Source organism: Dermacentor albipictus, chromosome 1 (assembly GCF_038994185.2).
Source record: "Dermacentor albipictus isolate Rhodes 1998 colony chromosome 1, USDA_Dalb.pri_finalv2, whole genome shotgun sequence".
Lineage (NCBI taxonomy): Eukaryota > Metazoa > Arthropoda > Arachnida > Ixodida > Ixodidae > Dermacentor > Dermacentor albipictus.
In genome coordinates this window covers 456635372-456660922 of record NC_091821.1, presented here as the reverse complement: position 1 = coordinate 456660922, position 25551 = coordinate 456635372, and the positions used below count along the sequence as shown (strand labels likewise).

Sequence of the window (25551 nt, the reverse complement as noted above, 5' to 3'; positions counted from 1 at the left end):
TGTGAATACCAAGAAATATAAGCCTCCAGCAACAGCGCAGACTAGTCCGACAGTTGGTATCGCTGTGGATACAGGTACCGAATATTCTCCCAAACATGCGTCATGGAGGCCGCTTACGTCACGTGTTTCTTATTAGAGGGAAAACTTTATTATAAAAAAATTATCGTGCATAGGCCCCTGCTGCTTTTACAGATGCACTAGGTGGCTGAGGCTTATTAGCAGCAAGAAGTACTTTGACGGCGATTATCCGTCATGAAAAAGTGTGCTAATCATACAACTTTTATTGACTAACCTCAGGGCACACGTAAGTACGAAATTAAAGCCGAGAGGGAGTGAGCTCAACAGCTCAACGTGAGCTCAACAGATGTTCGGGATATTTCCCCCAAAGACGTTCGGGATATTTGTCCCCAAATCGCCTCAAAAATGCCTCGAAGTAACAGTTACGATTCTCCAGAAATGTGAGAGGCAGACATTTGGGAAAGTCTGAAATGGGACGCCGGTGTTACAACAACACATGGTAAAGTCACATTTCTCGAAAGTAGTGCTAGCCTAAAGATTTTGCTCAGCAGATATTGCGTTATTTCTCTTCGGCTTCTATCTTTAATTAGAGCATGTGCACTAAATTACCCCCCCCCCCAAAAAAAAAAAATTAAGTAGCATGCTTTAGGTAATTATCAAAACTATTGCTCAGATCGTTTTGCTGCTAGTGTCCACCTGACCGCGTAGCGTGTCAGCAAAAACAGGTGCCTAGATGTGAGCTCTCTTTATTAGTTTTTTTTTTCAAAAGAAACACCTGGTTTATTTGCGCTGGTACAATGGTTACCTCAGTGGCATTTCAATGGGGGCAAAATGCGAAAACACCCTTGTACTTACGTTTACGTGCATGTTAAAGAACCCCCCTACGGCGTGCCTCATGATCAGAAAGTGCTTTTGGCACGTTAAACCCCATAATCTTCAATGTTTACCTTAGTGCGTCGTTGGCGCATCACTGCTCGTATTGCACATACTTAATGTGTTACTCTGCGACCGTCCCTGCAGTGTACATCGAACGCGTTACAGATCAAAGTATAGCATCTCAGAGCTTTATTACATTGCCAAGACACATTGTGCACTTAGCACTTTGGTCACTCTCTTGCACTGAGGCCATCACCACTGGCCAGATGACGTAGTCGCCGTTTTGTCTTGAAGATTATGGTTGAATTATTAGAATACACATTCATTGGTATTTCAAGCACAGCGTGGCGAACGTGTGAAAAGTTTGGGATGGTGATATCTGCGCTTTTTCGTTATGCATTTACATGTTTCGTGCTTGTCGGCCCGCTCACGTAGCCAAGCCTTTGAAGAACATCACTGCACGTGGTTTCTATTTCCCGTATCTTTTGCATTGGCAACTTCCGCTTCCACATGTGCGCAACCACTTTAGAGTTTCTCTTCGTCGAGTGAGCGTTCTTCATTTCCGCTGCAGCTGCTGCCGTGTGGGTTTCAATGTATTTCAAAACGGATGGTGCATAGTTTAGACCTAGGCTGCTGAACACGCGCATCGTCTCGTTCAGGGGGTCCGCGGCGAGGTCTTCAAAACGTATCTGGTACGTTCTGTTTATGTCCAGTCGACGGGTGAGCTCCTCGAATGCATCCAAGTCTGACCGCATCTGGTCGCACAAGGTGGCCGCGCTGTCGCACGGCTTGTAGTCCGTGCACCAGCGAAGACCTCTTCTAGAAGAGTAGATGGCCCGCGGGTCACGCACCAGGTGGACCACGCGAACAGACTGCGAAATGTCAGGGTTACGCTCAATCCAAGATCCCACCTGCGACAAATAAAGTTATGTAAGCTACACGAGAACAAACGTAGGTTTCACAATGGGCGCCTCAAGTTAAAGATCTCGAGCGCACTCTGGTCGGCAGAGCGGACTCTAAGTAAACTTAACGTACTTAACGGCCGAAAGCAACTTCCGGTGTGCATTGAGGGAGCGCCCACTAACCGCTCCAGCTTCGGAGATCGTGCGCGCGAGCTCGCGCGTGCTACAGCTTCCGGCATGGAGACGTATTTCCTCCCTCCACTCACTTTCACCCCTTCAATACGCGCTTTTTGGTTTCTCATTCGCAGTGGTGTTCCGTGCAAATACCTACATGATCTCTTCTTGTACCACTCGTTGCCGCGCAATCTAATAGCTTTTCTTCGTGACTGGTGGGTCGCACATTTCGTTTAGTGCGTAAATCTGGACGCCTCCAATCATTATAATTTCCTTCCAACTACTACGAATTACTACAGTCGGCGCACCAACGAGCAGAAAGAATTCGTGTTGTGCGGTACATCTGGTAGCCGTGCGAACGCATTGCATCACAAAGGTAAACAGTTGTTGCTCCCTCTGTCGCTCCGCGTAAAATTCCTCGAGCTCGACATCGTCGATAAAGAATTGCGGCAGGTTGTAAACGGCGCCATCTTCACGAAGCACGAGAAACAGATAGCGCATGCGCAAGCGACATAACGCTGGTGAGATGGCGCGTCCGTGTTCCCAGGCGCAGTCGTTTAACATCGTCGTGAAGCTACGCTCCTCAGGCATCCCCGTGCGCGTGACATAGGGGTCAGCTGCCTGGTAACTTAACGCTCCTAATGTGACATGACGGGATCACTGCGTCGCCTTTCTTGTATTTTTAACGGCTGAAGGAGCCCAGGGTATATGAACGTTTGTTGTTTAAACAGCCAGTTCCCAAAACACTTCCAGTTTAGCTTTCTGGAACTTCCTGCAAAAGTTAGGGTTTAAGGGAGACAGGAAGACTTGCAATAGCCTGCAAATACTCAGGACCCTGCAGCTGGTGCTCTTTTTGGTACGCTGCCAAAGCGTTGCTCAAAGAACAAGCACCACTCCTTCATGCCAAAGAAATATCTCCACATAAAGCAGACACATGAAGCGTGCTTTTAATCATTCAACACACCGATAATATTTATGTACGCTTTACTACGGGGGAAACAATTTAAACCAATAAATTTCTAAATGCGGGACTATAATTTTTTGGAGGTCCTTAACGTACATCTGCAAGCACGCAGAATTAGCTAGAATAAAGTGCCATAACAATGTCAATGTGAATAATATACTCCTCTTCACAGTAAAGCACTTGAAAAATACAGTGATACAGCGGCACAGCCTTCCGCCACAGCTCGGGCAGTCGCCCCACTCAACCTACGGCCTTTCATGCAACAACAGGGCCCACCGCGAGAAACTCTCACGGAATTGGACCATGTCCTCCTCTATGGCGCTATTAATGAGCGACTAGCAGCGTGCGGCTCTACAGACTGCATCATTAGCGGCGTATCACCCATAGACTAATGGTCTAACGGTGCGGTTGAAGTGCATTCTCGGTGACATTCTCACACTGTGCGACGCATCCGACCGTTTCAGTTGGGAAGAAATCCTCCGTTTGGTCACGTACGGGTATAACATCACCACTCAGAATACCCAGTGTTTGTCACATTTCTCTGTTTTTCGATGGACGTGAAGCAACCTCTACTTTGACACCATAGTTCCGTATCTGCCAGACGTCCCTAAATTTACGCCTTTAAGATAATGCTCTACATGCAGAATATTGCCGTCAACTAGCTCACTCATTCGCGACCCATACCGAAGGCATCAAAAAAGATGTCGTGACCACGCTCAGCTTGCAGAGACCTTCACCGTGTATTATACTATCTGACTTCGACTGCCATTCCACTCTCCAGAACTCACTCCAAAGCTTCCTCCGAAATATCTGGGTCCATAGCGATTCACTGAGCTTACAGCGCCTGCGAACTATGTGGTCGAACCGGTGACCTCATCGTCGGAATAACGCTATCGTGGCTGCGAGACGGTTCACATCAGCCGCCAAAAGCCGTACCATGATCCTCTCATCAAGTCATTACCTCAAGTCGACAGAACGGCTCATTTTAGCTGCCGGAGAATTCTAGTAGAAAAGATGGTGGGGATCTGTGGGCACTGCCATCATTTTGACGCGAGACATGAGCTCGTGTTCTTGCAAAAAGCTACGACTGCTCCTTTAGAGGTTGCTTTGATCTTCTTCAAATGTTTTAATCGATATCCCTCTCATCCCTGACCTTAAGAGCAAAAACGAAGCTGGGGGTCAGAAGTATCGCGTAGGGCAGGTCTATTGAAGGTAAAGTTGCCTATTATCTGTACGGTGGTCTATTAGGGTTACAGAACCAAGTGGGGTGATGAAACTAGAAAATTTCTTGGCACACCTTGGAATCAGCTATGCAAGAGTGGGGTAATTGTGGATTGCTAGAAGAGGTCTTAATTCTGCAGTTGACATGATTAGGTGACCGATGATAATAATGATGACATTATGGTTGTTCATGCTTTCCTGTGCTAAAGGTTTTGATTGAAATACTTCACTTGTAATGCCCATTCTGCCTAGGGCTGACGAAGGCTGGTATTATAGTATAAGTAAATGAATAAAGAAGTCAACAAATAAAAAGTAAATAAATGAATGAATAAATAAATAAATAAATAAATAAATAAATAAATAAACATCTGGTATGTGAAAACTCTTACCTGACTGACGCGCAGTCTTGTGAACTTGAAAACTTGCGTTTCAGCTCTTGAACAGAGAGCAGAGAGGTGGCCTGGGGAAGAGCAAGACTCTCCACCTTCGCAGACGTCGGCCAGGAAGTGGTTGAACTTGTAGTAAGGGTTGTTCTCCAGCCACACTGTGTAGAGCGGCTCGAAGCGGCACCTGACAAGCTCGTCGATGAGACGGAAGGCGTGGCTCTGTCTTCCTGGTCGTATGCTGCCGCTGACAGTGAACGGAATAAGAGGCTCAAAGTGGAAAAATGTCCTTGGCGCAGAAGACAGCAATTCGCCAACAAAGGATGACCCAGACCGGTAATAGGCGACGATCATCACTATTTTCACATCCGCCGCAGCGACGACGGGATATCTTTCGAGCGCGGCTCTGAACGCAGCGGGTAGAAGTCTTTCTAAAGAAGAATCACTGGTATCTGCTGACGCCATTGTATGTTCGTTGACCACAACGGGAGATACTGTCGTACGTACACCTTCCGTGAGGAAACTGCTTTTTGGCAAATCTGCTAAAAGAATAAAGCAAATCTTACAATCTCACGTAAAACAAAAGGACGATGCGAGTGCAGTGACCTAATATGTATGGCGTTGTCATGCTCAGCTACATTTTTTCTAGACATTGCAATTAACATAGCTTAGGCTTTTTTCACCACATTATTGTTTCTGTGATTATATGATAGACGTCAGTTAGCAAAGAGCCGATAAGGGATTTGGCTTAAGAAGTCCAATCCATTTTCAGTCGGTAGAGTGGTTTTTGACTATACTCATGAGAACATACTCATCGGGCTGTGTTTTCGCCATAAAGTGATAATCTACCGGGTTATCGCATTACTTACGTAGCTGGAAAACTTTCCATGTATATAATACGCTGGAGCTCAGGAGGAATATGCTGGCTAATAGTAAAGCGAAACGTGTTTTCTTTCGCATTGAGGCTCTGAAACGAAAAAAAAGAAACACAGCAATTCATAAGGCACTGGGGCTCACATTGTCCATCGTGTGCTTGTACTTCTGAAGTTGTCGCTAGCGCCTTGTTTCGAAAACTGTATTGAAGTAGACAAGGCCCACATCGTCCGAACCGGCACATGTCACCACCAATAGTTATCTTTACGTTGCAAGAAGTCCCAGATTTTTTTTTATTACATATTTCCACGACACAGCGAAGGGGCTACTAAGCTCAGTCCAACGACGGCGACAGCGGTGAAGTGGCCAGAGGCATGCGAGAGCTTTGTTTCAGTCACCGCACCTTGTGGATGTTGTAACCTTGCATATAGCAGTAATTTGTGAATACACGCTCAGTTCGCAACAACTTTTTGGTAGAAATAAGGGGTATACCTGCACCTGCGTGCCCACTCCATCTTTGTCGCTCTGCGATGAACTACGTTTTGACGACGGCGCAGCAGCCACAGGCTCATGTTATACATTTTTAACCACGAGACACGGGAACCTGGCACAAACTGTTCTGGCACAAACGGTTTGGATTTAGAAGACCGGATCTGCATGCACGAGCACGTAAGCAACCACTGCAACTGGGACCCCACGCTGATGTTAGTCAACGTGATATTCTTCCTGAAAAGAAGGGCACGCATGTGGCCCCAGACGCATGAAGATCTTACAAGTTAGGACGCTTGCATGGCGAAGCTGCCCGAGTTTTCGCCCGACCATTTGTTTGTCAGCAGGCCGCTAAAAAGTGCTTGGGATCTCGCGTGCACAGGGCCACTGAATCGTACGTTTCTAACATATAGGTCGTGCTGGGTGTTTTTCGAAAAGCTGACTAAAAATGAGCGAATCTTACGAGAGAGAGAGAGAGAGAGAAAGTAAAGGCAGGGAGGTTAAACAGAGGCGCGTTTCCGGTTTGCTGCCCTGCACTGGAGAGGGGAAATAGGAGTTGTGAAGAGGACAAAAAGCGAGAAGAAAAAGAAAGGATTAAGAAAGAAAAAGAAGGGAAAAGAACAGAAATACAGGCAACAGAAAAGGCGTTCTATTCACAGGCGTTCACAGAGGCGAATCTATCTCAGGATGCGCATTACTGTTTGCACGGCATTCTGATGAGATGTTAAGTCGCGTTGATGTTTCAAAATTCCTTCTCGTGACAGAGGCTGGTCGTCCAACTAGTTCAGCGTGACGGAAAACGATTGTCTCTGCAACCTGTACTGCGGGCATTGACAATGAACACACGCTCCAGTGTAGGCCATCCCTTATGCACAAAGCGTATGCATTGGTAAACGCGACGCGCAACCATGTCCTACACAGGCGGGTCGCCTCTCTTCGGGGAAGTTTTGGTGAAAGTCGGAGGCTCGAGGTTGGAAGGTTCATGGTTTGGGTAAGCCGGTTTGCAAAGTTAGACTTTGCGGCGCAGCGCCATGCAGCACGGGGGACACAGGGAAAAGATGGACGTGTGCTTACTGCCAAATGAAATTTAATTGTCGGATACAAGGTGTTACATAGTTAAAACAAAGGAAAAATGACATAAGAATAATATATGTAAAAGAATAAAATTAACGATAAAGACGAAAAATGGAAAACAAGAGCATTATAAGGATGCCATCACCCTCACTGTTCGCTCTGACATTGCCTAAGAATGCCAACTACCTTCTTAAGGCCGAGGATGGATTAATTTACATGGGAATACTTCACGTGCCATGCTAGCCGACTCAACGCTGTTGCACGTTCGATCGTCCCTGTGTGTGAAGTTACCTTTGTTTTTTTCCAAACAGAAGGGTACATCCACATGCGCTGCAATGCAGGGTAAAAACCTTCCTTTCTATTCATAACATTATTAGTATGCTCACGCAGACGATCCTTCAGACACCTGCCTGTGTGACCTACGTAGCAACCGCCATATTTTAAGGGGATTCTGTACCCAACCCCCTACACACAGACCACGTAACGGTTGCGCTGCTTGACTTCACACTGTTTTCTTTTTCTCTTCATAGGATTGCCTCTTTTTGATACCGAACAAAGTTTGTGTGGGGCAGGAAACACTACACGTACACCCACCCGCTCACCGGTGATTGCCTATTTTTGAATTTTTACTCTTCAATCTTTGTTTTATTATTTTTACATATGTATTTTTCATGTCGCTTTTGCTCTGTGGCATCTGTATAAGACATTGCATCAGGCAATAAAGTTTCTTTTGGCAGTAAGCCCTTGTTCTCGTTTTTCTTATGTCGCCTGCCCCGTTTTGCGCTGCATCACACATTCTTAAATGTGAATCCCAGATGTATAAACGACGTGCATAAAATGTGATTCATTCCACTCTAATGTAGGGCTTCTGTGGGGAAGTAGGAGGAGCACCTTCGCAGCATCTGTCCTAGACAGCGGGAACGATACGCCGTTGTCTCCTACAATACCTGAACCAGAAGTTTCATTCGCACAGTTAATTGGTAGCAGTGAAAAATTAATTGATATAGTTTCTTGGGTGGTGTATGGCCTACGCGATTTCTAATACCAACTATTCATGCCGACCACGTCCTAAGGGTGACAATAAACCCTGTAGTGCCGTCTTCGATTCGCTGAAACTCGGGCTATTTGTCACTTGGTTAATCATCAGAATAGTGTAGTGGGACCCGGAGCGCTGCGAGTTCTGCTGCTGTCAATGTTGTCGAGGGAGATGTTTTCAACTTGATAGTGGTACCTTTTGACGGAAAGGCGACAGGTGCAGTAGTACTATTCGGCAGGACGTAGCCGTCAATGTATATGTATGAATCTTACAAGTTTTCGCACAGTTTGAAGGGAATAGCCGACGACGCGTTTCCTCTGCTTCACCTCAAGAAATGTGCTTGTATCGACGCCATAGTTAAAATGTGCCAGCGCTTTGAACAAGCGAAGACTCGCCGCATCACCCACCAGTACCTTCGGCTGCCTACACCGCCGCCACATCATCATGCGAGAACGAGCCAATCTCTACGCAGTCTATGACAATGTCGGAAGGTGTAACTCGCATTGTCCGTCGCTAACAAGAAGCATTAGTTCCTACGGCTGTTCTTCCAGACGTTCAATCAGCGGACTTGCCTACCACGTCTCTCATGCAAGTAGTCGTCCGCAATGAATTTGCAAACCTGGGTTTATATTCCGCAGCCTGGTCTAAGCGTGCACCCCAAGGTACTTCTGTAAATGCCACTTAAAACCAGGTCCCCCTTCCACACTGCAAAACGCGGCTGACTGGAGGATGGCAGGTGACCTACCCATATGTTTCAACCACTCTCGCGTTGAACACATTGCCCGTCAATGCCACAGTCGCTGGCCATCGCCTTCAAACAAGAGCGCTGGATCTTGACGCCGTTCTGAAGACCACATTCGACGCTTTTCTCCTTGATCTGATCCACAGGATTCCGATGCCTCCATTCCACACTGCACGTTTACCCAATCGCCATAGACCGTCGATGTCTGTGACCCGAGTATATATCGCTGGCCATCAGACGACTGTCTTTTTTGCCGTGCTCGCGCAGTGTCTTCCCGACGTGGTCCTCGGCCTAGACTTTCTCTAGACGCCCTCAGTCCTTATATACTTCTCGAAAGGTGTTATTCAACTGGAACTCCCTTTTGACGCCCACGGAATATCCGACACTCCCCGCCGCTTATATTCGGTACAGTTCCTCAATAGCCCACCACAAGCCGCAACGTACGTCCCGATAAGTCCCTCCCATCCGCTCCGCGAAGGTGAATACGCTGTTTCCCCTGTTCGCGATTTGGTCCTGATGCACTCTGCCGTCCTCCTGCGCACTATGGTCACCGTACGCGGAAACAAAGCCTGCCTGTCTCTTTTGAACTCTGGACTAGGTACCCATGTGCTATCTGCCGGTATCCCAGTTGCCACCGTTTCGTTGTAGCTGGAATGCGATATCTTGGTGTCACCTTCGACGACCTTCGGAGTGGTTCAGGCTCTCTCACAGCCGTCGCACAATTTTGTTTCGATATGGAAAAAAAATCACATCTACAGACATGCCTCTTGCAAGTTCGACATCAGGGAAGAAGTGCGTCACCGTCGCGAACGACTACGCTGCGCGATTGGCCACTACCTGTGTCTTGCCAACAAGCTCTTACATCATCTCACATCAACTTACATCATGGTGTTGCTCGACAGCTCATGACCAATCAAAGCTGATACTTTATGTCTCGCGTCATGGAGAACATCCTTCGTTCATGCTCTGCATGCCACAAGCTCACAACTGGTTATCACCCCCCAAACGAGTGCACCCACAGAGCGCCTGAACCAAACACTCACCGATATGCTATAAATGTACGTTTCCGCTGACCACCGTGATTGGGAAGTTACATTGCAAGTTACAAGTTACCTTGCCGTACGTTACTTTCACTTATCTATTGTGCAAGTATGGTAGCACAGGCTACTCACCAATTTATATCTTCTGTGGAGGCAAATCTCCTCTGCCTCTCGATATTTTACTTCCTGCTTCTCAAAGCTCATCCAGTACGTTCGTTCGCAATGCCATAGTGTGCGCCTGTACAGCTCGCTAGTTCGGTCATAAACGACTCACAGTGTCCCACGCTTCCCAAGAAGCCGGGTATGACCATCGTCACACAAGCGTTTGTTACTCCCCAGGTTCTCTCGTGCTACTGTGGTCTCTGTATCGCTATATTGGTCTCTCGAAAAAATTATTATCCTGTACGACGATCCTTAGAGCGTGTTGCGTCAAATCACCGAGGTTACATAGGAAATTGAGCTAGTCATTGAGCCAGCGCCATCTACGCGGCCACGCTCTGCTGTCGTGCAGGTTGTGGGGCTTAAGCCGCACGCGACGGGCCTCTCTTTCCTGTCCTAACAAGAGCGGGGTCGGCACTCTCGCCCAGAGGGAGGGGGTAGTGCCACGACACAGTGAAGTGGATGCCACTGTCGCTCAGACGACAACAGCGACGAAGTGGGCAGAGGCATGTGAGTGCCTTGCATTTGTCGCTGCTGCATGCGGCTGTTCTAATAGTGATAAGTAGCAAATCTACACTATTTCCGTACCAATAGGCTATCACCAATTAAGGAAGAATGGATTGCGAAGTGAAAAAGAAAATGGCTGTGGCTTAGCTAAGCTTAAGCCCAGGATGCGAAGCATACTAGCCTTTATTTTAGTTGTTGAACCACTGTTTAGCCTGGTGAACTGGTGTTGCTTGGCTATATTTGCTTCGGCTAGACGAAGAAACAACTCATGCGTTACTCTGCTTCGCCTTCAAGAGTGGAACGCGACAGCGTTCCCGTCGACATGCCAGCGACTACGCGCCCCGCATTGGACGCGGTGAGCGTCGAGCAACGCAGCGTTCGGCGCGGCAACGAAATGTGCGCCTGAGCAAGCGACGCACACCTGAGCCTTACCCCCGTATGCAGAAATGCAACTTAAGTCGAAGCCCATGCTTGACTTGATTTATATGACGCCTGGCGTTAACGTGCCCAAAGACGCTCACTGCGTTTCCTTCGGCGCGTTCCCGATAGGCGTGACTCAGATCAAGTCAAGCATGGGCTTCGACTTAACTTGCATTTCTGCATACGGGGGTTAGAAACAGCTCGTTTCTAAGGCAACACCGCATTCACTAGAGGCGCTTTTGTACCGCTTTCAAGCATCGTACTCGTGGCTCAGTGGTAGCGTCTTCGTCTCACACTCCGGAGACCCTGGCTCGATTCCCACCCAGCCCATCTTGCGAGAGTTGAGCGACGCCGCGAGCGACGGCGCGAGTTGGAGCCCCGTTTCTCTTCTGTCGTGACGTCACGGTGTCACATGGTATGGCATGGGGTCAAAGGTCATTGAAGGCGACACCGCCGCGCCTGAGGAGCTGGGTTGAGGTCTCGTAATATGCTTCGCATAAAAACTGAACGATGTTTACTTCTCCGTTCACCACATTATTCTTATCCATTGACAAGGAGCCAAAGAACATAGTTCAATAAGAACCGGAAGTTTCCTTTAGTGGACGTATTGGTACTGACAGGTCAATTGGTTTGTGTGACATAATTACTCTGCGGTCCCTGGTTTAGAGAAGGGATCTTCAATTCAGCACAAATCGTACTTTGTCACATGTGTGACTCGGAGACTTTTAACAAATTCATCATCATCAGCCTAATTACGCCCACTGCAGGGCAAATGCCTCTCCCGTACTTCTCCAACTACCCCGTTCATGTACTAATTCTGGCCATGTTGTCCCTGCAAACGTCTTAATGTCATCCGCCCACCTAACTTTCTGCCGCCCCCTGCTACGCTTCCCTTCCCTTGGAATCCAGTCCGTAACACTTAGTGACCATCGGTTATCTTCCCTCCTCATTACATGTCCGGCCCATGCCCATTTCTTTTTCTTGATTTCAACTAAGATGTCGTTTACCCGCGTTTGTTGCCTCACACAATCTGCTCTTTTCTTATCCCTTAACGTTACACCCATCATTCTTCTTTCCATAGCTCATTGCGTCGTCCTCAATTTCAGCAGAGCCCTTTTCGTAAGCCTCCAGGTTTCTGCCCCATATGTGAGTACTGGTAAAACACAGCTGTTATACAATTTCCTTTTGAGGGATAGTGGCAACCTGCTGTTCATGATTTGAGAATGTCTGCCAAACGCACCCCAACCCATTTTTACTCTTCTGGTTATTTCAGTCTCATGATCCGGATCCGTGGTCACTACCTGCCCTAAGTAGATGTATTCCCTTACCACTTCCAGTGCTTCGCTACCTATCGTAAACTGCTGTTCTCTTCCGAGACTGTTAAACTATACTTTAGTTTTCTGCAGATTAATTTTCAGACCCACCCTTCTGCTTTGCCTCTCCAGGTCAGTGAGCATGCATTGCAATTGGTCTCCTGAGTTACTAAGCAAGGCAATATCATCAGCGAATCGCAAGTTGCTAAGGTATTCTCCATCAACTTTTATCCCCAATTCTTCCCACTCCAAGCCTCTGAATACCTCCTGTAAACATGCTGTGAATAGCATTGGAGATATCGTATCTCCCTGTCTGACGCCTTTCTTTATAGAAATTTTGTTGCTTTCTTTGTGGAGGACCTACGGTGGCTGTGGAGCCGCTGTATATATTTTTCAGTATTTTTACATACGGCTCGTCTGCACCCTGATTCCGTAATGCCTACATGACTGCAAAGGTTTCGACTGAATCAAACGCTTTCTCGTAATCAATGAAAGCTATTTATAAGGGTTGGTTACACTCCGCACATTTCTTTATCACCTGAATGATAGTGTGAATATGGTGTACTGTTGAGTAGCCTTTACCAAACCCTGCCTGGTCCTTTGGTTGACCGAAGTCTAAGGTGTTCCTGATTTTAGTTGCGATTACCTTAGTAAATACTTTGTAGGCAACGGACAGTAAGCTGATCGGTCTATAATTTTTCAAGTCTTTGGCGTCCCCTTTCTTATGGATTAGGATTATGTTAGCGTTCTTCCAAGATTCCGGTACGCTCGAGGTTATGAGGCATTGCGTATACAGTATGGCCAGTTTCTCTAGAACAATCTGACCACTATCCTTCAACAAATCTGCTGTTACCTGATCCTCCCCAGCTGCCTTCCCCCTTTGCATAGCTCCTAAGGCTTTCTTTACTTCTTCTGGCGTTACCTGTGGGATTTCGAATTCTTCTAGGCTATTCTCTCTTCCACTATCGTCGTGGGTGCCACTGGTACTGTATAAATCTCTATAGAACTCCTCAGCCAATTGAACTATCTCATCAATATTAGTAACGATATTGTCGGCTCTGTCTCTTAACGCACACATGTCACACACACACACACGCACACACATTGCCTATTCCTAGTTTCTTCTTGACTGTTTTTAGGCTTCCTCCGTTCTTGAGAGCCTGTTCAATTCTATCCATATTATAGTTCCTGATATCCGCTGTCTTACGCTTGTTGATTAACTTAGAAAGTTCTGCCAGTTCTATTCTAGCTGTAGGGTTAGAGGCTTTCATACATTGGCGTTTCTTGATCAGATCTTTCGTCTCCTGCGATAGCTTACTGGTTTCCTGTCTAACGGCGTTACCACCGACTTCTATTGCGCACTCCTTAATGATGCCCATAAGATTGTCGTTCATTGCTTCAACACTAAGGTCCTCCTCCTGAGTTAAAGCCGAATACCTGTTCTGTAGCTTGATCCGGAATTCCTCTAGTTTCCCTCTTACCGCTAACTCATTGATTGGCTTCTTGTGTACCAGTTTCTTCCGTTCCCTCCTCAAGTCTAGGCTAATTCGAGTTCTGACCATCCTATGGTCACTGCAGCGTACCTTGCCGAGCACGTCTACATCTTGTATGATGCCAGGGTTCGCGCAGAGTATGAAGTCGATTTCATTTCTAGTCTCACCATTCGGGCTCCTCCACGTCCACTTTCGACTAACCCGCTTGCGGAAAAAGGTATTCCTTATCCGCATATTATTCTGTTCTGCAAACTCTACTCATAATTATCCTCTGCTATTCCTAGAGCCTATGCCATATTCCCCCACTGACTTGTTCCCAGCCTGCTTCTTGCCTACCCTGGCATTGAAGTCGCCCATCAGTATAGTGTATTTTGTTTTGACTTTACCCATCGCCGATTCTACGTCTTCATAAAAGCTTTCGACTTCCTGGTCATCATGACTGCATGTAGGGGCATAGACTTGTACCACCTTCAATTTGTACCTCTTATTAGGTTCACAACAAGACCTGCCACCCTCTCGTTAATGCTATAGAATTCCTGTATGTTGCCAGCTATTTCCTTATTAATCAGGAATCCGACGCCTAGTTCTCGTCTCTCCATTAAGCCCCGGTAACACAGTACATGCCCGCTTTTTAGCACTGTATATGCTTCTTTTGTCCTCCTAGCCTCACTGAGCCCTATTATATCCCATTAACTGCCCTCCAATTCCTCCAATAACACTGCTAGACTCGCCTCACTAGATAGCGTTCTAACGTTAAACGTTGCCAGGTTGAGATTCCAATGGCGGCCTGTTCGGAGCCAGGTATTCTTAGCACCCTCTGCAGCGTCACAGATCTGACCGCCGCCGTGGTCAGTTGCTTCGCGGCTGCTGGGGACTGAGGGCCGGGGTTTGATTGTTGTATTCATATAGTAGTGTGTGGCCATGTACTGCACCAGGGTGGCCAATCCTGCTCAGGTGAGAGAGTGCGTTACCGGTTCTGGTCACCGGGATCAAGCCGCATTCCAGGCCTGTTTGTGCAATTTTCTCAACACAAGGTTTTTTTTGTATTTTCCGGTGGAGAATTGCGCGGCACCGGGATTTTAATCACGGTCCTCTTGGACTGGAGACGGATACTCTACCGTCCCCGCAGGAGTTAAATTAAAAATTAAATTATGGGGTTTTACGTGACAAAACCACTTTCTGGTTATGAAGCACGCCGTAGTGGAGGACTCCGAAAATTTCGACGACCTGGGGTTCTTTAACGTGCACCTAATTCTAAGTACACGGGTGTTTTCACATTTCGCCCCCATCGAGATGCGGCCACCGTGGCCAGGGTCCGATCCCGCGACCTCGTGCTCAGCAGTCAAACACCATGACCACTGAGCAACCACGGCGGGTCCCGCAGGAGTTGTACGCCTCATTTAACCTACAGTGGTGCCCTATTTGATCAGTCAAGGTGGACCAATCTGAGCTCGGTTAAACCGCATGGATGGCATTCGGCAAGAGAACCTGGTATTTACGACGTGCACATATGTGGCCACACATAATTGAGGATATATAATTTTTTTAGGGGGGTGCCCGTACAGTGATAAAATTAAGGAAAATACATTAAAAGGAAAGAAAAAAAAGAAACAGGGGAAAAAAAGGAACACAGCATGTGATTTGAACTCGTGACCCTTCAATGTTGCCCGGGAAGGTAGCTCAGTCGGTTAGTTCGTCAAGCCACCGGTTACATTCAAGCGCCATAGCTCCTGCTCCGAGCCTCATACTTATGTGGAGAGGGACTGATGTTGTCCGCATAAGGCATAATTTCTTGAAAAAAATGGCCGCCAGAGGAGCAGAGTAAGGCGACCAGCTTTAGAGACTAGGAAAACTGCCTTAATATATTTAGATAAATTAATGGACACAATATTCAGTAATTTAGGCCACCGCAGAGCGACAGAGGTTATTTCGTTTATATCCGACATCCATGACATCCTTTAGAAGTTAACCTCTCGGAAAGCTGTGTGGCTTACAGAGGCGATTGCTCTAAAACATAGGCATTTTACTGTGACCTCACATTCAAGTAGAAAACGTGATCAAGCTGGAGTTGTCACACGAGGAAATGTGCAGTGCCTTGAACTACGAAGCAGTTCTTATAAGCGCCAAAGTTCAACTTAGCTTGAGAATTGAAGGAATGATATCATCTCTGAAAACAAAAAAAGAAAAACGGTTGTGGAATAATAGGTGTCAAGTAAACAAGCACCTCCGATTACGCGCATCAAAAAAGAAAACAACTTTGAACTTTGTTTCCAAAAAGAAAAGCGCAACCATATATTCAGGAAATGTCCACCCCCCAGTCCTTTCAAATTTCTTAGAAAAAGTACTCGATCTGGTGGCAGTGGAAGCAGAATTTACCTCTAGGAAACGCGCCAGAATAAAACTAGTTTGTTCACGACGCTGCAACTGATATTTACGACTACAGCGACAAAATATCAGTTTCTCACGAATATTCTGCAATGCTTATGACATGAACAATTGTAGAGTCCACATGGAACAAATATGCGGTTCTTGATGGCGGCTACAAAGGAAGTTTAGAAAAAACGAAACACATCTCGATAACAATGTACCGGAAGTACGACAAGAAAGAGGAGAGTGAGTACAGGAGAGGGAGGAATATGTAGAAACTTGCCTACGCCGTAATAGATGTATTTCTCTTAGAAAGAGGCTTTGCTACAAACTCTGGTTGCGGCCAAAACAGACAAATTCTGGAGGAGAAGAGAGGCCACATTCGTGTTGGCGGTAGTCACTAAGGAGGAACAGCGAAATACAGCTGAAACAAATATACAGAAACCAACCATACTGCTACTCCTGATGCATAGAGCACTACAAATGTATTGCAGAACGATGTGAAACAACGCGTTACTACTGAGGTTTGTACAATGAGGGAGCTCTGATTATACGCATAGGGTGATAAAATGCCGTTGAAGATTGTAGCACTCTCAACCACCAGTCACAGAAAGCAACTGTGTATTTCAAAATCACGGAGTGCCGTTTAGTCAGGCTTGTTGCCATGTAGTCAGTTTTGATTCTCCTGGCCACAAGGATGTTCTAAATTATATTAAAGTAGAAGAAGCACACAATCTAAAGACCGAGAACCATCATAACGGTTACTTGTGGTTCTATGAAAAGACGTCATCCAACGGTTGACCAGTTTTCACGTTCCTTGGCAACTGTTTTTTTATACAGCGTAACCACGGAGAGGGTGCAAATGTTCCTGAAATGTGCACAGTTGTGCCCAGCGACAGTGTATTCCCCAACCTCCGATATATCGAGCTGTCGACCAATTCCCCGAAATATTATCACTGAGACTCCTCTGGAGTTTCATTATCTAATACACTAGTTTCGTTGCTTTGTCCACAAGTCCGCTGCCATTATTACGCCTTTGTCGGAGGTTTTCATCACGGGCACCGAAACATTCGCCTAGTCTCCTGAGTGTAATGTAATTACGCATTCTAGACACTACGCCACCTGCCGCCATCTCAAGTACACCGCCAATAGGATGCGAGGGCACCTACGGATGTTCATGAACGCCAGTGGCGTAGGCCTTGACGCTGTGCTTTTGCCGTGAAAATTGGGCCATGACATGTATGGTGTCAGTTACAAAATTCAGACCCTCACAATGGACCAGAAAAACAACCGAAAATTCGAGAAATACTGCTTGATCATCGTCTGGGCATTTGTGAAGTTCTGAGCCTAACTTTATGGTCGTCCCGTTACCGTCGTTTTATGTCGTTACGGACCACCACACTCCTTGCTCGCTGTTGTCAATGCAAAACCTCCTCGGGGTGCCTTGGCCGCTGAGAAACTCGACTGCAAAAGTATGGCGTCTAAGACGAGTACAGATCTGGGCGCAAGCATTCTCACGCAGATGCCGTTCTCGCTCTGCGCTCTCACCTGAATCTGTGTCTCTCTAACCAGTAAGCCGCTGGCTAAGCGCTCAACGTATGCTCTATGCGTTCACAGCTGCGGAGGGATCCGTGGATATTTTCTCTTTATCTTCTGCCCCACTGCAGTGCTATACCGCCATCGAAGTGTCAACATTTGGTCGCAAGTGGTTTTTCCTAATAACCCATCACAAGCGCTCTGACATTTGCGCTGCTTTTCATGGAGAGCCATGGAGTGAGCACGCAGCTGTGCTGAGGAATCAACTGCGCAAAGCTACGTCATAGCGTTTACTGGCGCGGCATGTACAGGTGCGACCGCAAGTATACCCACGCTTGGATCCCATGCCGTCCACACAAATTGACTCCCTAACGCGAGACCGGTGCGCTAAGACCACTACCTTGCCCTTCACATATTTCCCACCGCGTGGGCATTGAGCCTTACGGCCAAGCTCACTAGTGCTACTCATGTAAGGATAGCTAGAGAATTACAAAATTTCGTATTGGCTCCCTCATTTGTTTGTGAAATTCCGTCGCATGATCCACGTCGTTCGACTAAGCTTCTGTCTCTTTACCGAGCCGCTATGGCAACGCCGGCGATAAATTTCCGTTAAATTGTAGAGCCCTGGACACCTTTCGACGACTTACGGGGTACCAATCGCGATACTGCGCATATAAGCCGTTTAAAAACATCCCACAATCCCATTATCGTCTCGTCACCGTGACACGCCACAATGACTACTCTTCTCTTGCAGGGTCATTGCAATGATGAATAAAGCCGAAGTGTCGCCTCGCTATTGCTGCCTTCCTCGAACTCGCGATAGGTTAGCTCAGCGCTGGTTCGGCTGCGTCTACAAATAAGTACACGTGAAACGGTTTTAGCTTCTTCTCAGGTGCAAATGCAGACATGTCGCATCCACCATGAGCTCTTCTTCAAACTTAGACCCCGCTGGCATCGCTGCCTTGGCGTCGTGCTCATTCGCCGAAGTGCTGTAGCCGCCGACGTGGTCTAAGCTCGGCCACGAAGAAAGTGGTGAATAAATCAGTTTCATGGCCCGCGAATGGTCGGAGGTCCTGCTCAACGTGTGTCGATTAGCGTTTAGAATGTTCTTGCCCAATAGTCGTGTGTTATAATACCTTAACATTGCCGTAACACTAATTTTTCCAGGGGCGAGCCCCACCAATAGTCACTGGTTCGAGTGTCTTAGGTAACTTCTCCGTAATCAACACGAAAGGTCGCTGGTTCGGCTCCCACCAAAGGTCGTTGGTTCAAGAGCCTTAGTTAATTTCGCCTTAGCACCAAATGTCGCTCAGACTGCAACCAGTGGTCGTGCGCTCCAGTCCCTTACCTTTGCCTAAGTTGTCACCAATGTTCTTCGGTTAGACTCCAATTAATGGCCGCGGGTTCAAGTGCCGTAATTAACTTTGCCTAAATGATCACTTAAAGTCGTGGGTTTGAGTCCCACCATTGGTCATCTTTTCGAGTGCCTGAATTAACTTTTCCTCAATTAACACCAAAGATCGTCGGTTCGACTCCCACGAATGGACATGGGTTCGATTACCATTAATTTTGGTCCCATTGAATTTTGATGTCACAACGCCAGGTGGTCAATTTTTTTACAACACGGGACACCCGGCAACGGATGAGCCACGTAAAGCGTTCGCTTTAATATAGCAATGTAGCGCAATATTGTGTTGATTCCAATATGTTTGTAAGGTTGATCTCGTTGGGGTTCCAAATGACGCAGGCGTAATAGAGCTTCGATCGTAGGAGCATTTGGTAAGTAAGTATATTTTTCAGAGGATGGGATTTGACGCAAGTTATCCTGCAAATTATCAAGGGTGCAATTAGCATTATTCGTAATGCTAATTATTTGTGATCGCAACGTCCGTTAATAAGACAAGCACAGGCCAAGATATATACATGAGGGCAAGGAGGATATTCGTGAACCGCAAACGGTATAAGCATGATGCGGAATACGATGGCTATGATAGAATTAAATGAGCGCAGTTTCCTTTGTGTTAAGGAATTTCAACCACCTGTCACACCAGTGTTCGATGAGACGAAGATCACTTTGCACCACTGTGGTATCGTTGTTGGTATTCATCCTTTGGTAAAACTGCAGTCGTCGGCGAATAAATTAATATGTGATCTTGAAGATCATTTGTATAAATTAGAAAATGTAGAGGACCCATAACTGTGCTTTGGGGCGCGCCTGGGACAATCAGAGTATTACGAGGAGCACGGTAGTTCGCTAAGATGAAATGTTATCGATTAGTAAAGAAGTCACATAAAAATGAGCAACGTACCCGTGGACGCACTCAAATGAGTGCGCCGACAGTTATGGTACGTTAATATGAATCATGGAGCTGACATTACTACTGAATTAGGCTAGAGGGGTAAGGAACGCGTGTTGGCTGGGGTGTTAGGTTGCTAAGCAAGATGTCGCGGGACTCAATCCTGACCACGGCAGCCGCATTTCGATAGGCACAAAATGCGAAACACTCTTGTACTTAGATATAGGTGCACGTTAAAGAACCGCAGGTGCTCCAAATTGTTCCGAAGCCCCCCACCCCGCTTGGCTCATAATAAATTTAAGGGTTTTTGGCACGTAAAACACCACCATTTTTTGTTGTTGGCTCGGCTAAAATGATTAGAGATAGTAAAAACGTCGTGACATGTGAATAAATTATATCTTCCGTTACACTCCAACTAACACTGGGAATGTACACAGGGAAGTAGGTTTCGCACTATGACGTGGGGCTCCATTTCTGCACAGGAATGCCTTTGCCAACATTCCAGTCGTGATGCAGAATGGCGGCCGCAAGGGTCTGTTGAAAAGTGGTATATAGAACAACACCCGAAAGCACATTGTTGCTCTTTAGTATTTCTACATTGGTGGAGATGATTCCAGCCAACGTTAGTTTCAGATACTCAATCATCTTTATTACGCTTTTAGCTTCAAATTCGATGCCAGGGGTCACATAGTGTTCAGAGCGGAGGATAAATTCGGAGGGCGCTTAAAGGTTTCTTAGCAAATACAGATCAAAAAGTCGAATTTTATGGTTCAGCGACGTCCTCGTTGCGTACAGGGAAGTTCAGGTCATCACGGAGTGATATAAGTAGAAGAGGTGTAGCATTGATGATTTGCCAGAATTGATCAGTATTATCTCAATATTATTATATTGAAATATTATTATTATAATATCATTATTTCAGTATTATTAGACAAGTTCTCCTTCCCGCGCTGAGGGAGCACGCAGCCGCGGAGAAAGCTGCGAATGAGATGTAGTGAGCAACTTCATCGAAGTTAATCATCGCCGAATTGTCACGGCATATCACTCCTACCCTCGAGATAAATTGATAATCGTAGATATTCCGCTAAGTGCCAACATTCATTCCTCCGCATCTTGGTGTGCAGCCAATGTCAAGGCAATGCACAGATGACAACGCGAGTTAGCTAACTTTGTCATTTATTTCATACTTATGTATCATACGCCCAAAATCAAACAATACAGAGGGAAGCAGTGGAGGAAAAAATGTCTTATAAATTATTCCAGCTTAAACAAGTTTAGCTAACACTAGTACCAAAGCCTAGCTTGTAGAAAAAAGCAAGAACTAAGCTTAAAATTCTATACATATTGAGTGACCAATGCAAAAGGAAATGGACAGGCTTACGCAAGAATATTAATTGGGAACTTACATAACCTAAGAAATCGCCTCAGATTTTTTGAAAAGCTAGTGGGGGGAGTCCCCTTGGAGAAGTGTACACTGATTATTTCCGAAATGAATTTCGCACCCTTTCAAATGAAATACAGATGCCTATTTATTGTCATTTCCCGAAGCTCGTGATGACACATAGTTCTCAGCCCGAGTCTGCTCAGCAAAAACTCCGCTCACCGTCTCCATCCAATGTACGGCTTTCACTTAATTCGCAAGATCAGTTCGTCTTCTGGCTTATCGAGTCCGCACTATTTCGCAATTACAGCCATCTTTTTTCAATGCGGTTTTGTAAGGTTTACATCAACCTATACATTTTATTTAGAATTTCTTGCCCCGTCGAGGCTATTCCTCTTCTTGCATCCAAACTAACCGAGATAGTTTGCACGTCCACACGGTTTATAATGGGATAGTTTGCAAGGCCAGAGCCAGGTGTCAGCAACCACATTCGGAAGAAGATATTAACAAATATAAACGTGGCATAAGGGATTAGTACGGCGAGATACACCCAGTGATGCGCCGTCGAGAGTACAAGGCCTTACTGTTAACCACCTTCCATCGACAAATAACGAGAACCAAAGCCTAAAACACACACACACAAACAAACACACACACACGAACACACACACACACACACATACATACACACACACACCACTATTTATTATAATGTAAAAACACACTTATTGAGCCTATAGCACTCCCGGAAAATAACCCGACAGTTGGTGCCGCTGTTGCTACAGGTGCCGAACATTCTCCCAGCCCTACGTCACGCAGGCCGCTTACGTCAGGTGTTTCTTTTTATAGAGAATATTTTCCTGTAAAAAATTACCATACATAGTCCCCTCCTATTTTTTCAGACGTACTATGTGGCTAAGGGTCATTAGCAGTGAGAAGTACCTTGAGGCAATTTTCTCTCATGACTGAGTGTGCTAATCATACAACTTCTATTAACTAACCTCAGGGCACACATAAGGGCGAAATTAAAGCTTACGTGGGCTCAACAGAAATACGAGGACTTTCGGGATATTTATCTCCGAAATATCCTCAAAAATGCCTCGAAGTATCAGTTACGATCCTCCCGAAATATTAGAGGCACACTTTTGGGAAACTCTGAAATGGGACGCCGGTTTCATAGCAAGACATTTTAAGCTCACATATCTCGAAAGTAGTGCTAGCCTAAAGATATCTGCTCAGCAGACATTACGTTAATTCTCCTCGGCTTCTACCTTTAATTAGAACAGGTGCCCTAAGTTAGCAAAAAAAACGTTGAGTAGCAAATTTTAGTTAATTACAAAATTATTGCTCAGATCTTTTTGCTGCTAGGGTTCACTTAACCGCGTAGCTGGTCGCCGAAAACAAGTGCCTGGATGTGAGCTTTTTTTATCGTTCGGATCAAAAGAAACTGGTTTATCTGTGCTGATGTAATGCTTACCTTAGCGTGTCGATGGCGCATCACTGCTCATTTTACACATGCCTTGGATCTAATTGTGCGGCAGTCCCTGGAGTGTACGTCGAACGCTGTACAGATCAAAGCGTAGCCTCTTCGACTTTTATTATACTGCGAAGAGACATTTTTCACTTAGCACTTTGATCACTCTTGCACAGACGCCATCACCACTAGCTAGAGGACGTAGCCAAAGTTTAGGCTTGCACATTGTGGTTGAATTATTAGAATACACATTCGTTGGTATTTCAAGCACAGCGTGGCGAATGTATCAAAAGTTTGGGGTGGCGAAATCAGCGCTGTTTCGCTAGGCTTTTGCACATTTCGCTTGTTTCGGCACGCTCTTGTAACCAAGCCTGTGAAGGACATCACTGCACGTCGTTTCTGTTTCCCGTATCTTTTGCATTGACAACTTCCGCTTCCGCATGTGCGCAACCGCTTTCGAGTTTCTCTTCGTCGAATGAGAGTTCCTCATTTCCGCTGCTGCAGCTGCTGCCGTGTGGGTTTCAATGTATTTCGACACGGTTGGTGCATAGTTTAGACCTAGGCTCCCGAACACGCGCATCGTCACGTTTAGGGGGTCTGCTGTGAGGTCTTTGAAACGTATCTGGTACGTTCTGTTTACCGACAGTCGACGGGTGAGCTCCCCGAATGCATCCAAGTCTGATCGCATCTGGTCGCACAAGGCGGCCGCGCTGTCGCAGGGCTTCTGGACACTATGTCTGAAAAATTGTAGGCAAAAAGAGTGCAAGAAGCAGACATAAGAACTGCATTTATTTCCATAATTCCCCATTTGACTGGCCTTTTCTTTTTGCTTAGAAAATGCCTACGCCTAGCCACAGCAGCTCCATCATGCAGACTCCGCAAGCCAAGAGGCCGTGGAGGCAAATGCAGATAAGAGGCAAGAAGCAATAGCACTGGTATTGACATTTATGTAATTTCTTTTCCTGACATTTAGGCAGCCAGCACACCTCGAACAGCCACCTTGACTGCGGGTGTCAACCTAGTCACCAAGGAAACATTTGAGGGAAAGCGACAGGCAATGCCAACAGCCACTTTTCGATGTAAACGATACTCTTTCTCTCGGATGACTCCTACGCCTCACCTCGCCAGCTCATATGTTCAGACTCCCCGAACAAAGATACCGTGTGGGCACGTGCAGGTCAGAGGCAAGAAGCAGTGGGAGTGGTGTCGACATTCACCCAATTTCTTTCTTTTTCTTACACTGAGGCAGCCAGAAGATCTTGAACAGCCACCTTGACTGCAGGTGTGTCAGCAGATTCCTGTTGTACATATGCTCACAATAAACTTCAGTAAACTTGAACTTGATAATTTAAACTTGAAGGCAAATGGGACATTGATCTATTGCTTTTTTTGAACATTTAGAGTACACGTACAACATATGTTATACTTTGCAGTGCTACAGAGAGTATTTGAAGCTTCCCTCTATATTTTGCACCTTTAATTGCGCATGTGTTCTATGGCCCTCAATGCAGTTCATGTTGTAGCAGCTGCTTTGTCTCCGTATTGAACATTGGATTAAGCTTGTGATATTCACACGCGCAAAAGGCCCATACTTCTCTCACATATACAAAATAAGGTTCTATGTAGCTCTCAGTGTTACAATAAAAAATAAAGGTAAACAATCCGATCGTGGAATTGTGTTTATTACAGTAATTGCTATGGCAGTTATTGACAACTTGAACTGGTAAAGACGTCATGGAAAGGGGGTATGTGTATGTGGAAGGGTGTGTGTGTGTGTGTGTGTGTGTGTGTGCGTGCGTGCGTGTGTGTGTGTCTGTGTGTGTGTTTGTGTGTTTGTAGGGGGGTACATGATTAGGGCGGTGCGAAAACACGTACCTGCAACGCCGTCTAGCCCAGTTCCTTTGAGGTACTGTAACAAAGCGTAGTATGCATAAAGTTCATACAACTAACTGTGATATTACTAGACACGCCCGGCGACGCGAGCTACATTCGCCATGACTCGCATTTGCGACTGCACCGGATGCCCTGCCCTCCTTATTATTCTGCTTAATCCTGCTCACAACACCGAGGCAAAAGAAAGATCATGGGCGCGGGTGCCTTTAAAGTAACTCGACCTTGCGAGGCTCCGCTGCGCGTGCCAGATGAGCTGTCCGTGCGAACGCTCCTTGGCACACACCTGCCTCGGTAGCCGCCACCTACGTACCGTTCTGCGTTCTGCTTCGAGCTTTGATCCCCCCACTGTCCCTTGGGTGCCCTGGAGTTCCTGCGCCACCTGCTTTATAATAATCTAAGGTGCTCTCCCGAGATTTCCGTTTGTGGGTCACATATGCGCTACAGCTGGATCAGTAGTTGTAATAATGTAAAATAAAAAAGAACACTCTATCGTCGCGATGACAGATCGCGACAGTAGCTTCTGCAACATACCGCACCCATGCGAAGAGAATTACGGAACACAAACGAGGACTATGACCACAGCTCGTAACTCATAACCTCATCGAGTGACACTCCTGCAAAAGGCGTGACCACTGAAAACGGCATACCGCCGGTAACTTCAACAGGATCATCCTGTGGTTACAGGACTGCCACCTGCACGGCCAACTTGGACCACACCCACACCATCCGCCACATAGAATAAAAACCAACTTATAACGCCCCAAACACACGGCTGCACGCACACACATCACCACACAACGAGCGAGACGCCATGCTCCTACGCTGCTACGGATGCCAGATTAAAGCTGACTGCTGTAACTAAGTATAGCAAGCATCTCAGGAACTGGCAACCTCGGCGCGTAGCAACATGGTGGCGCTC

General features: G+C 46.4%; 1 protein-coding gene across 10 annotated transcripts in view; it reads right to left on the bottom strand.

Annotated features, from left to right (window-relative positions):
• Positions 1-756: 756 nt before the first annotated feature.
• The window catches only part of LOC139059331 (carbohydrate sulfotransferase 4-like), a 47458-nt gene continuing 22663 nt past the window's right edge, over positions 757-25551 (bottom strand). The window contains exons 2-6 of one of the 10 annotated variants that reach the window (XM_070537597.1): positions 22743-22868; positions 17405-17515; positions 5408-5507; positions 4545-5080; positions 759-1805 (exon numbers count right to left, since the gene is read on the bottom strand). In XM_070537597.1, the coding sequence (XP_070393698.1) occupies positions 1287-1805; positions 4545-5080; positions 5408-5498 (1146 nt within the window). In that variant the 5' untranslated portion in view covers positions 5499-5507; positions 17405-17515; positions 22743-22868 and the 3' untranslated portion in view covers positions 759-1286. The other 9 variants (XM_070537604.1, XM_070537595.1, XM_070537599.1 and 6 more) reach the window with 9 other exon arrangements.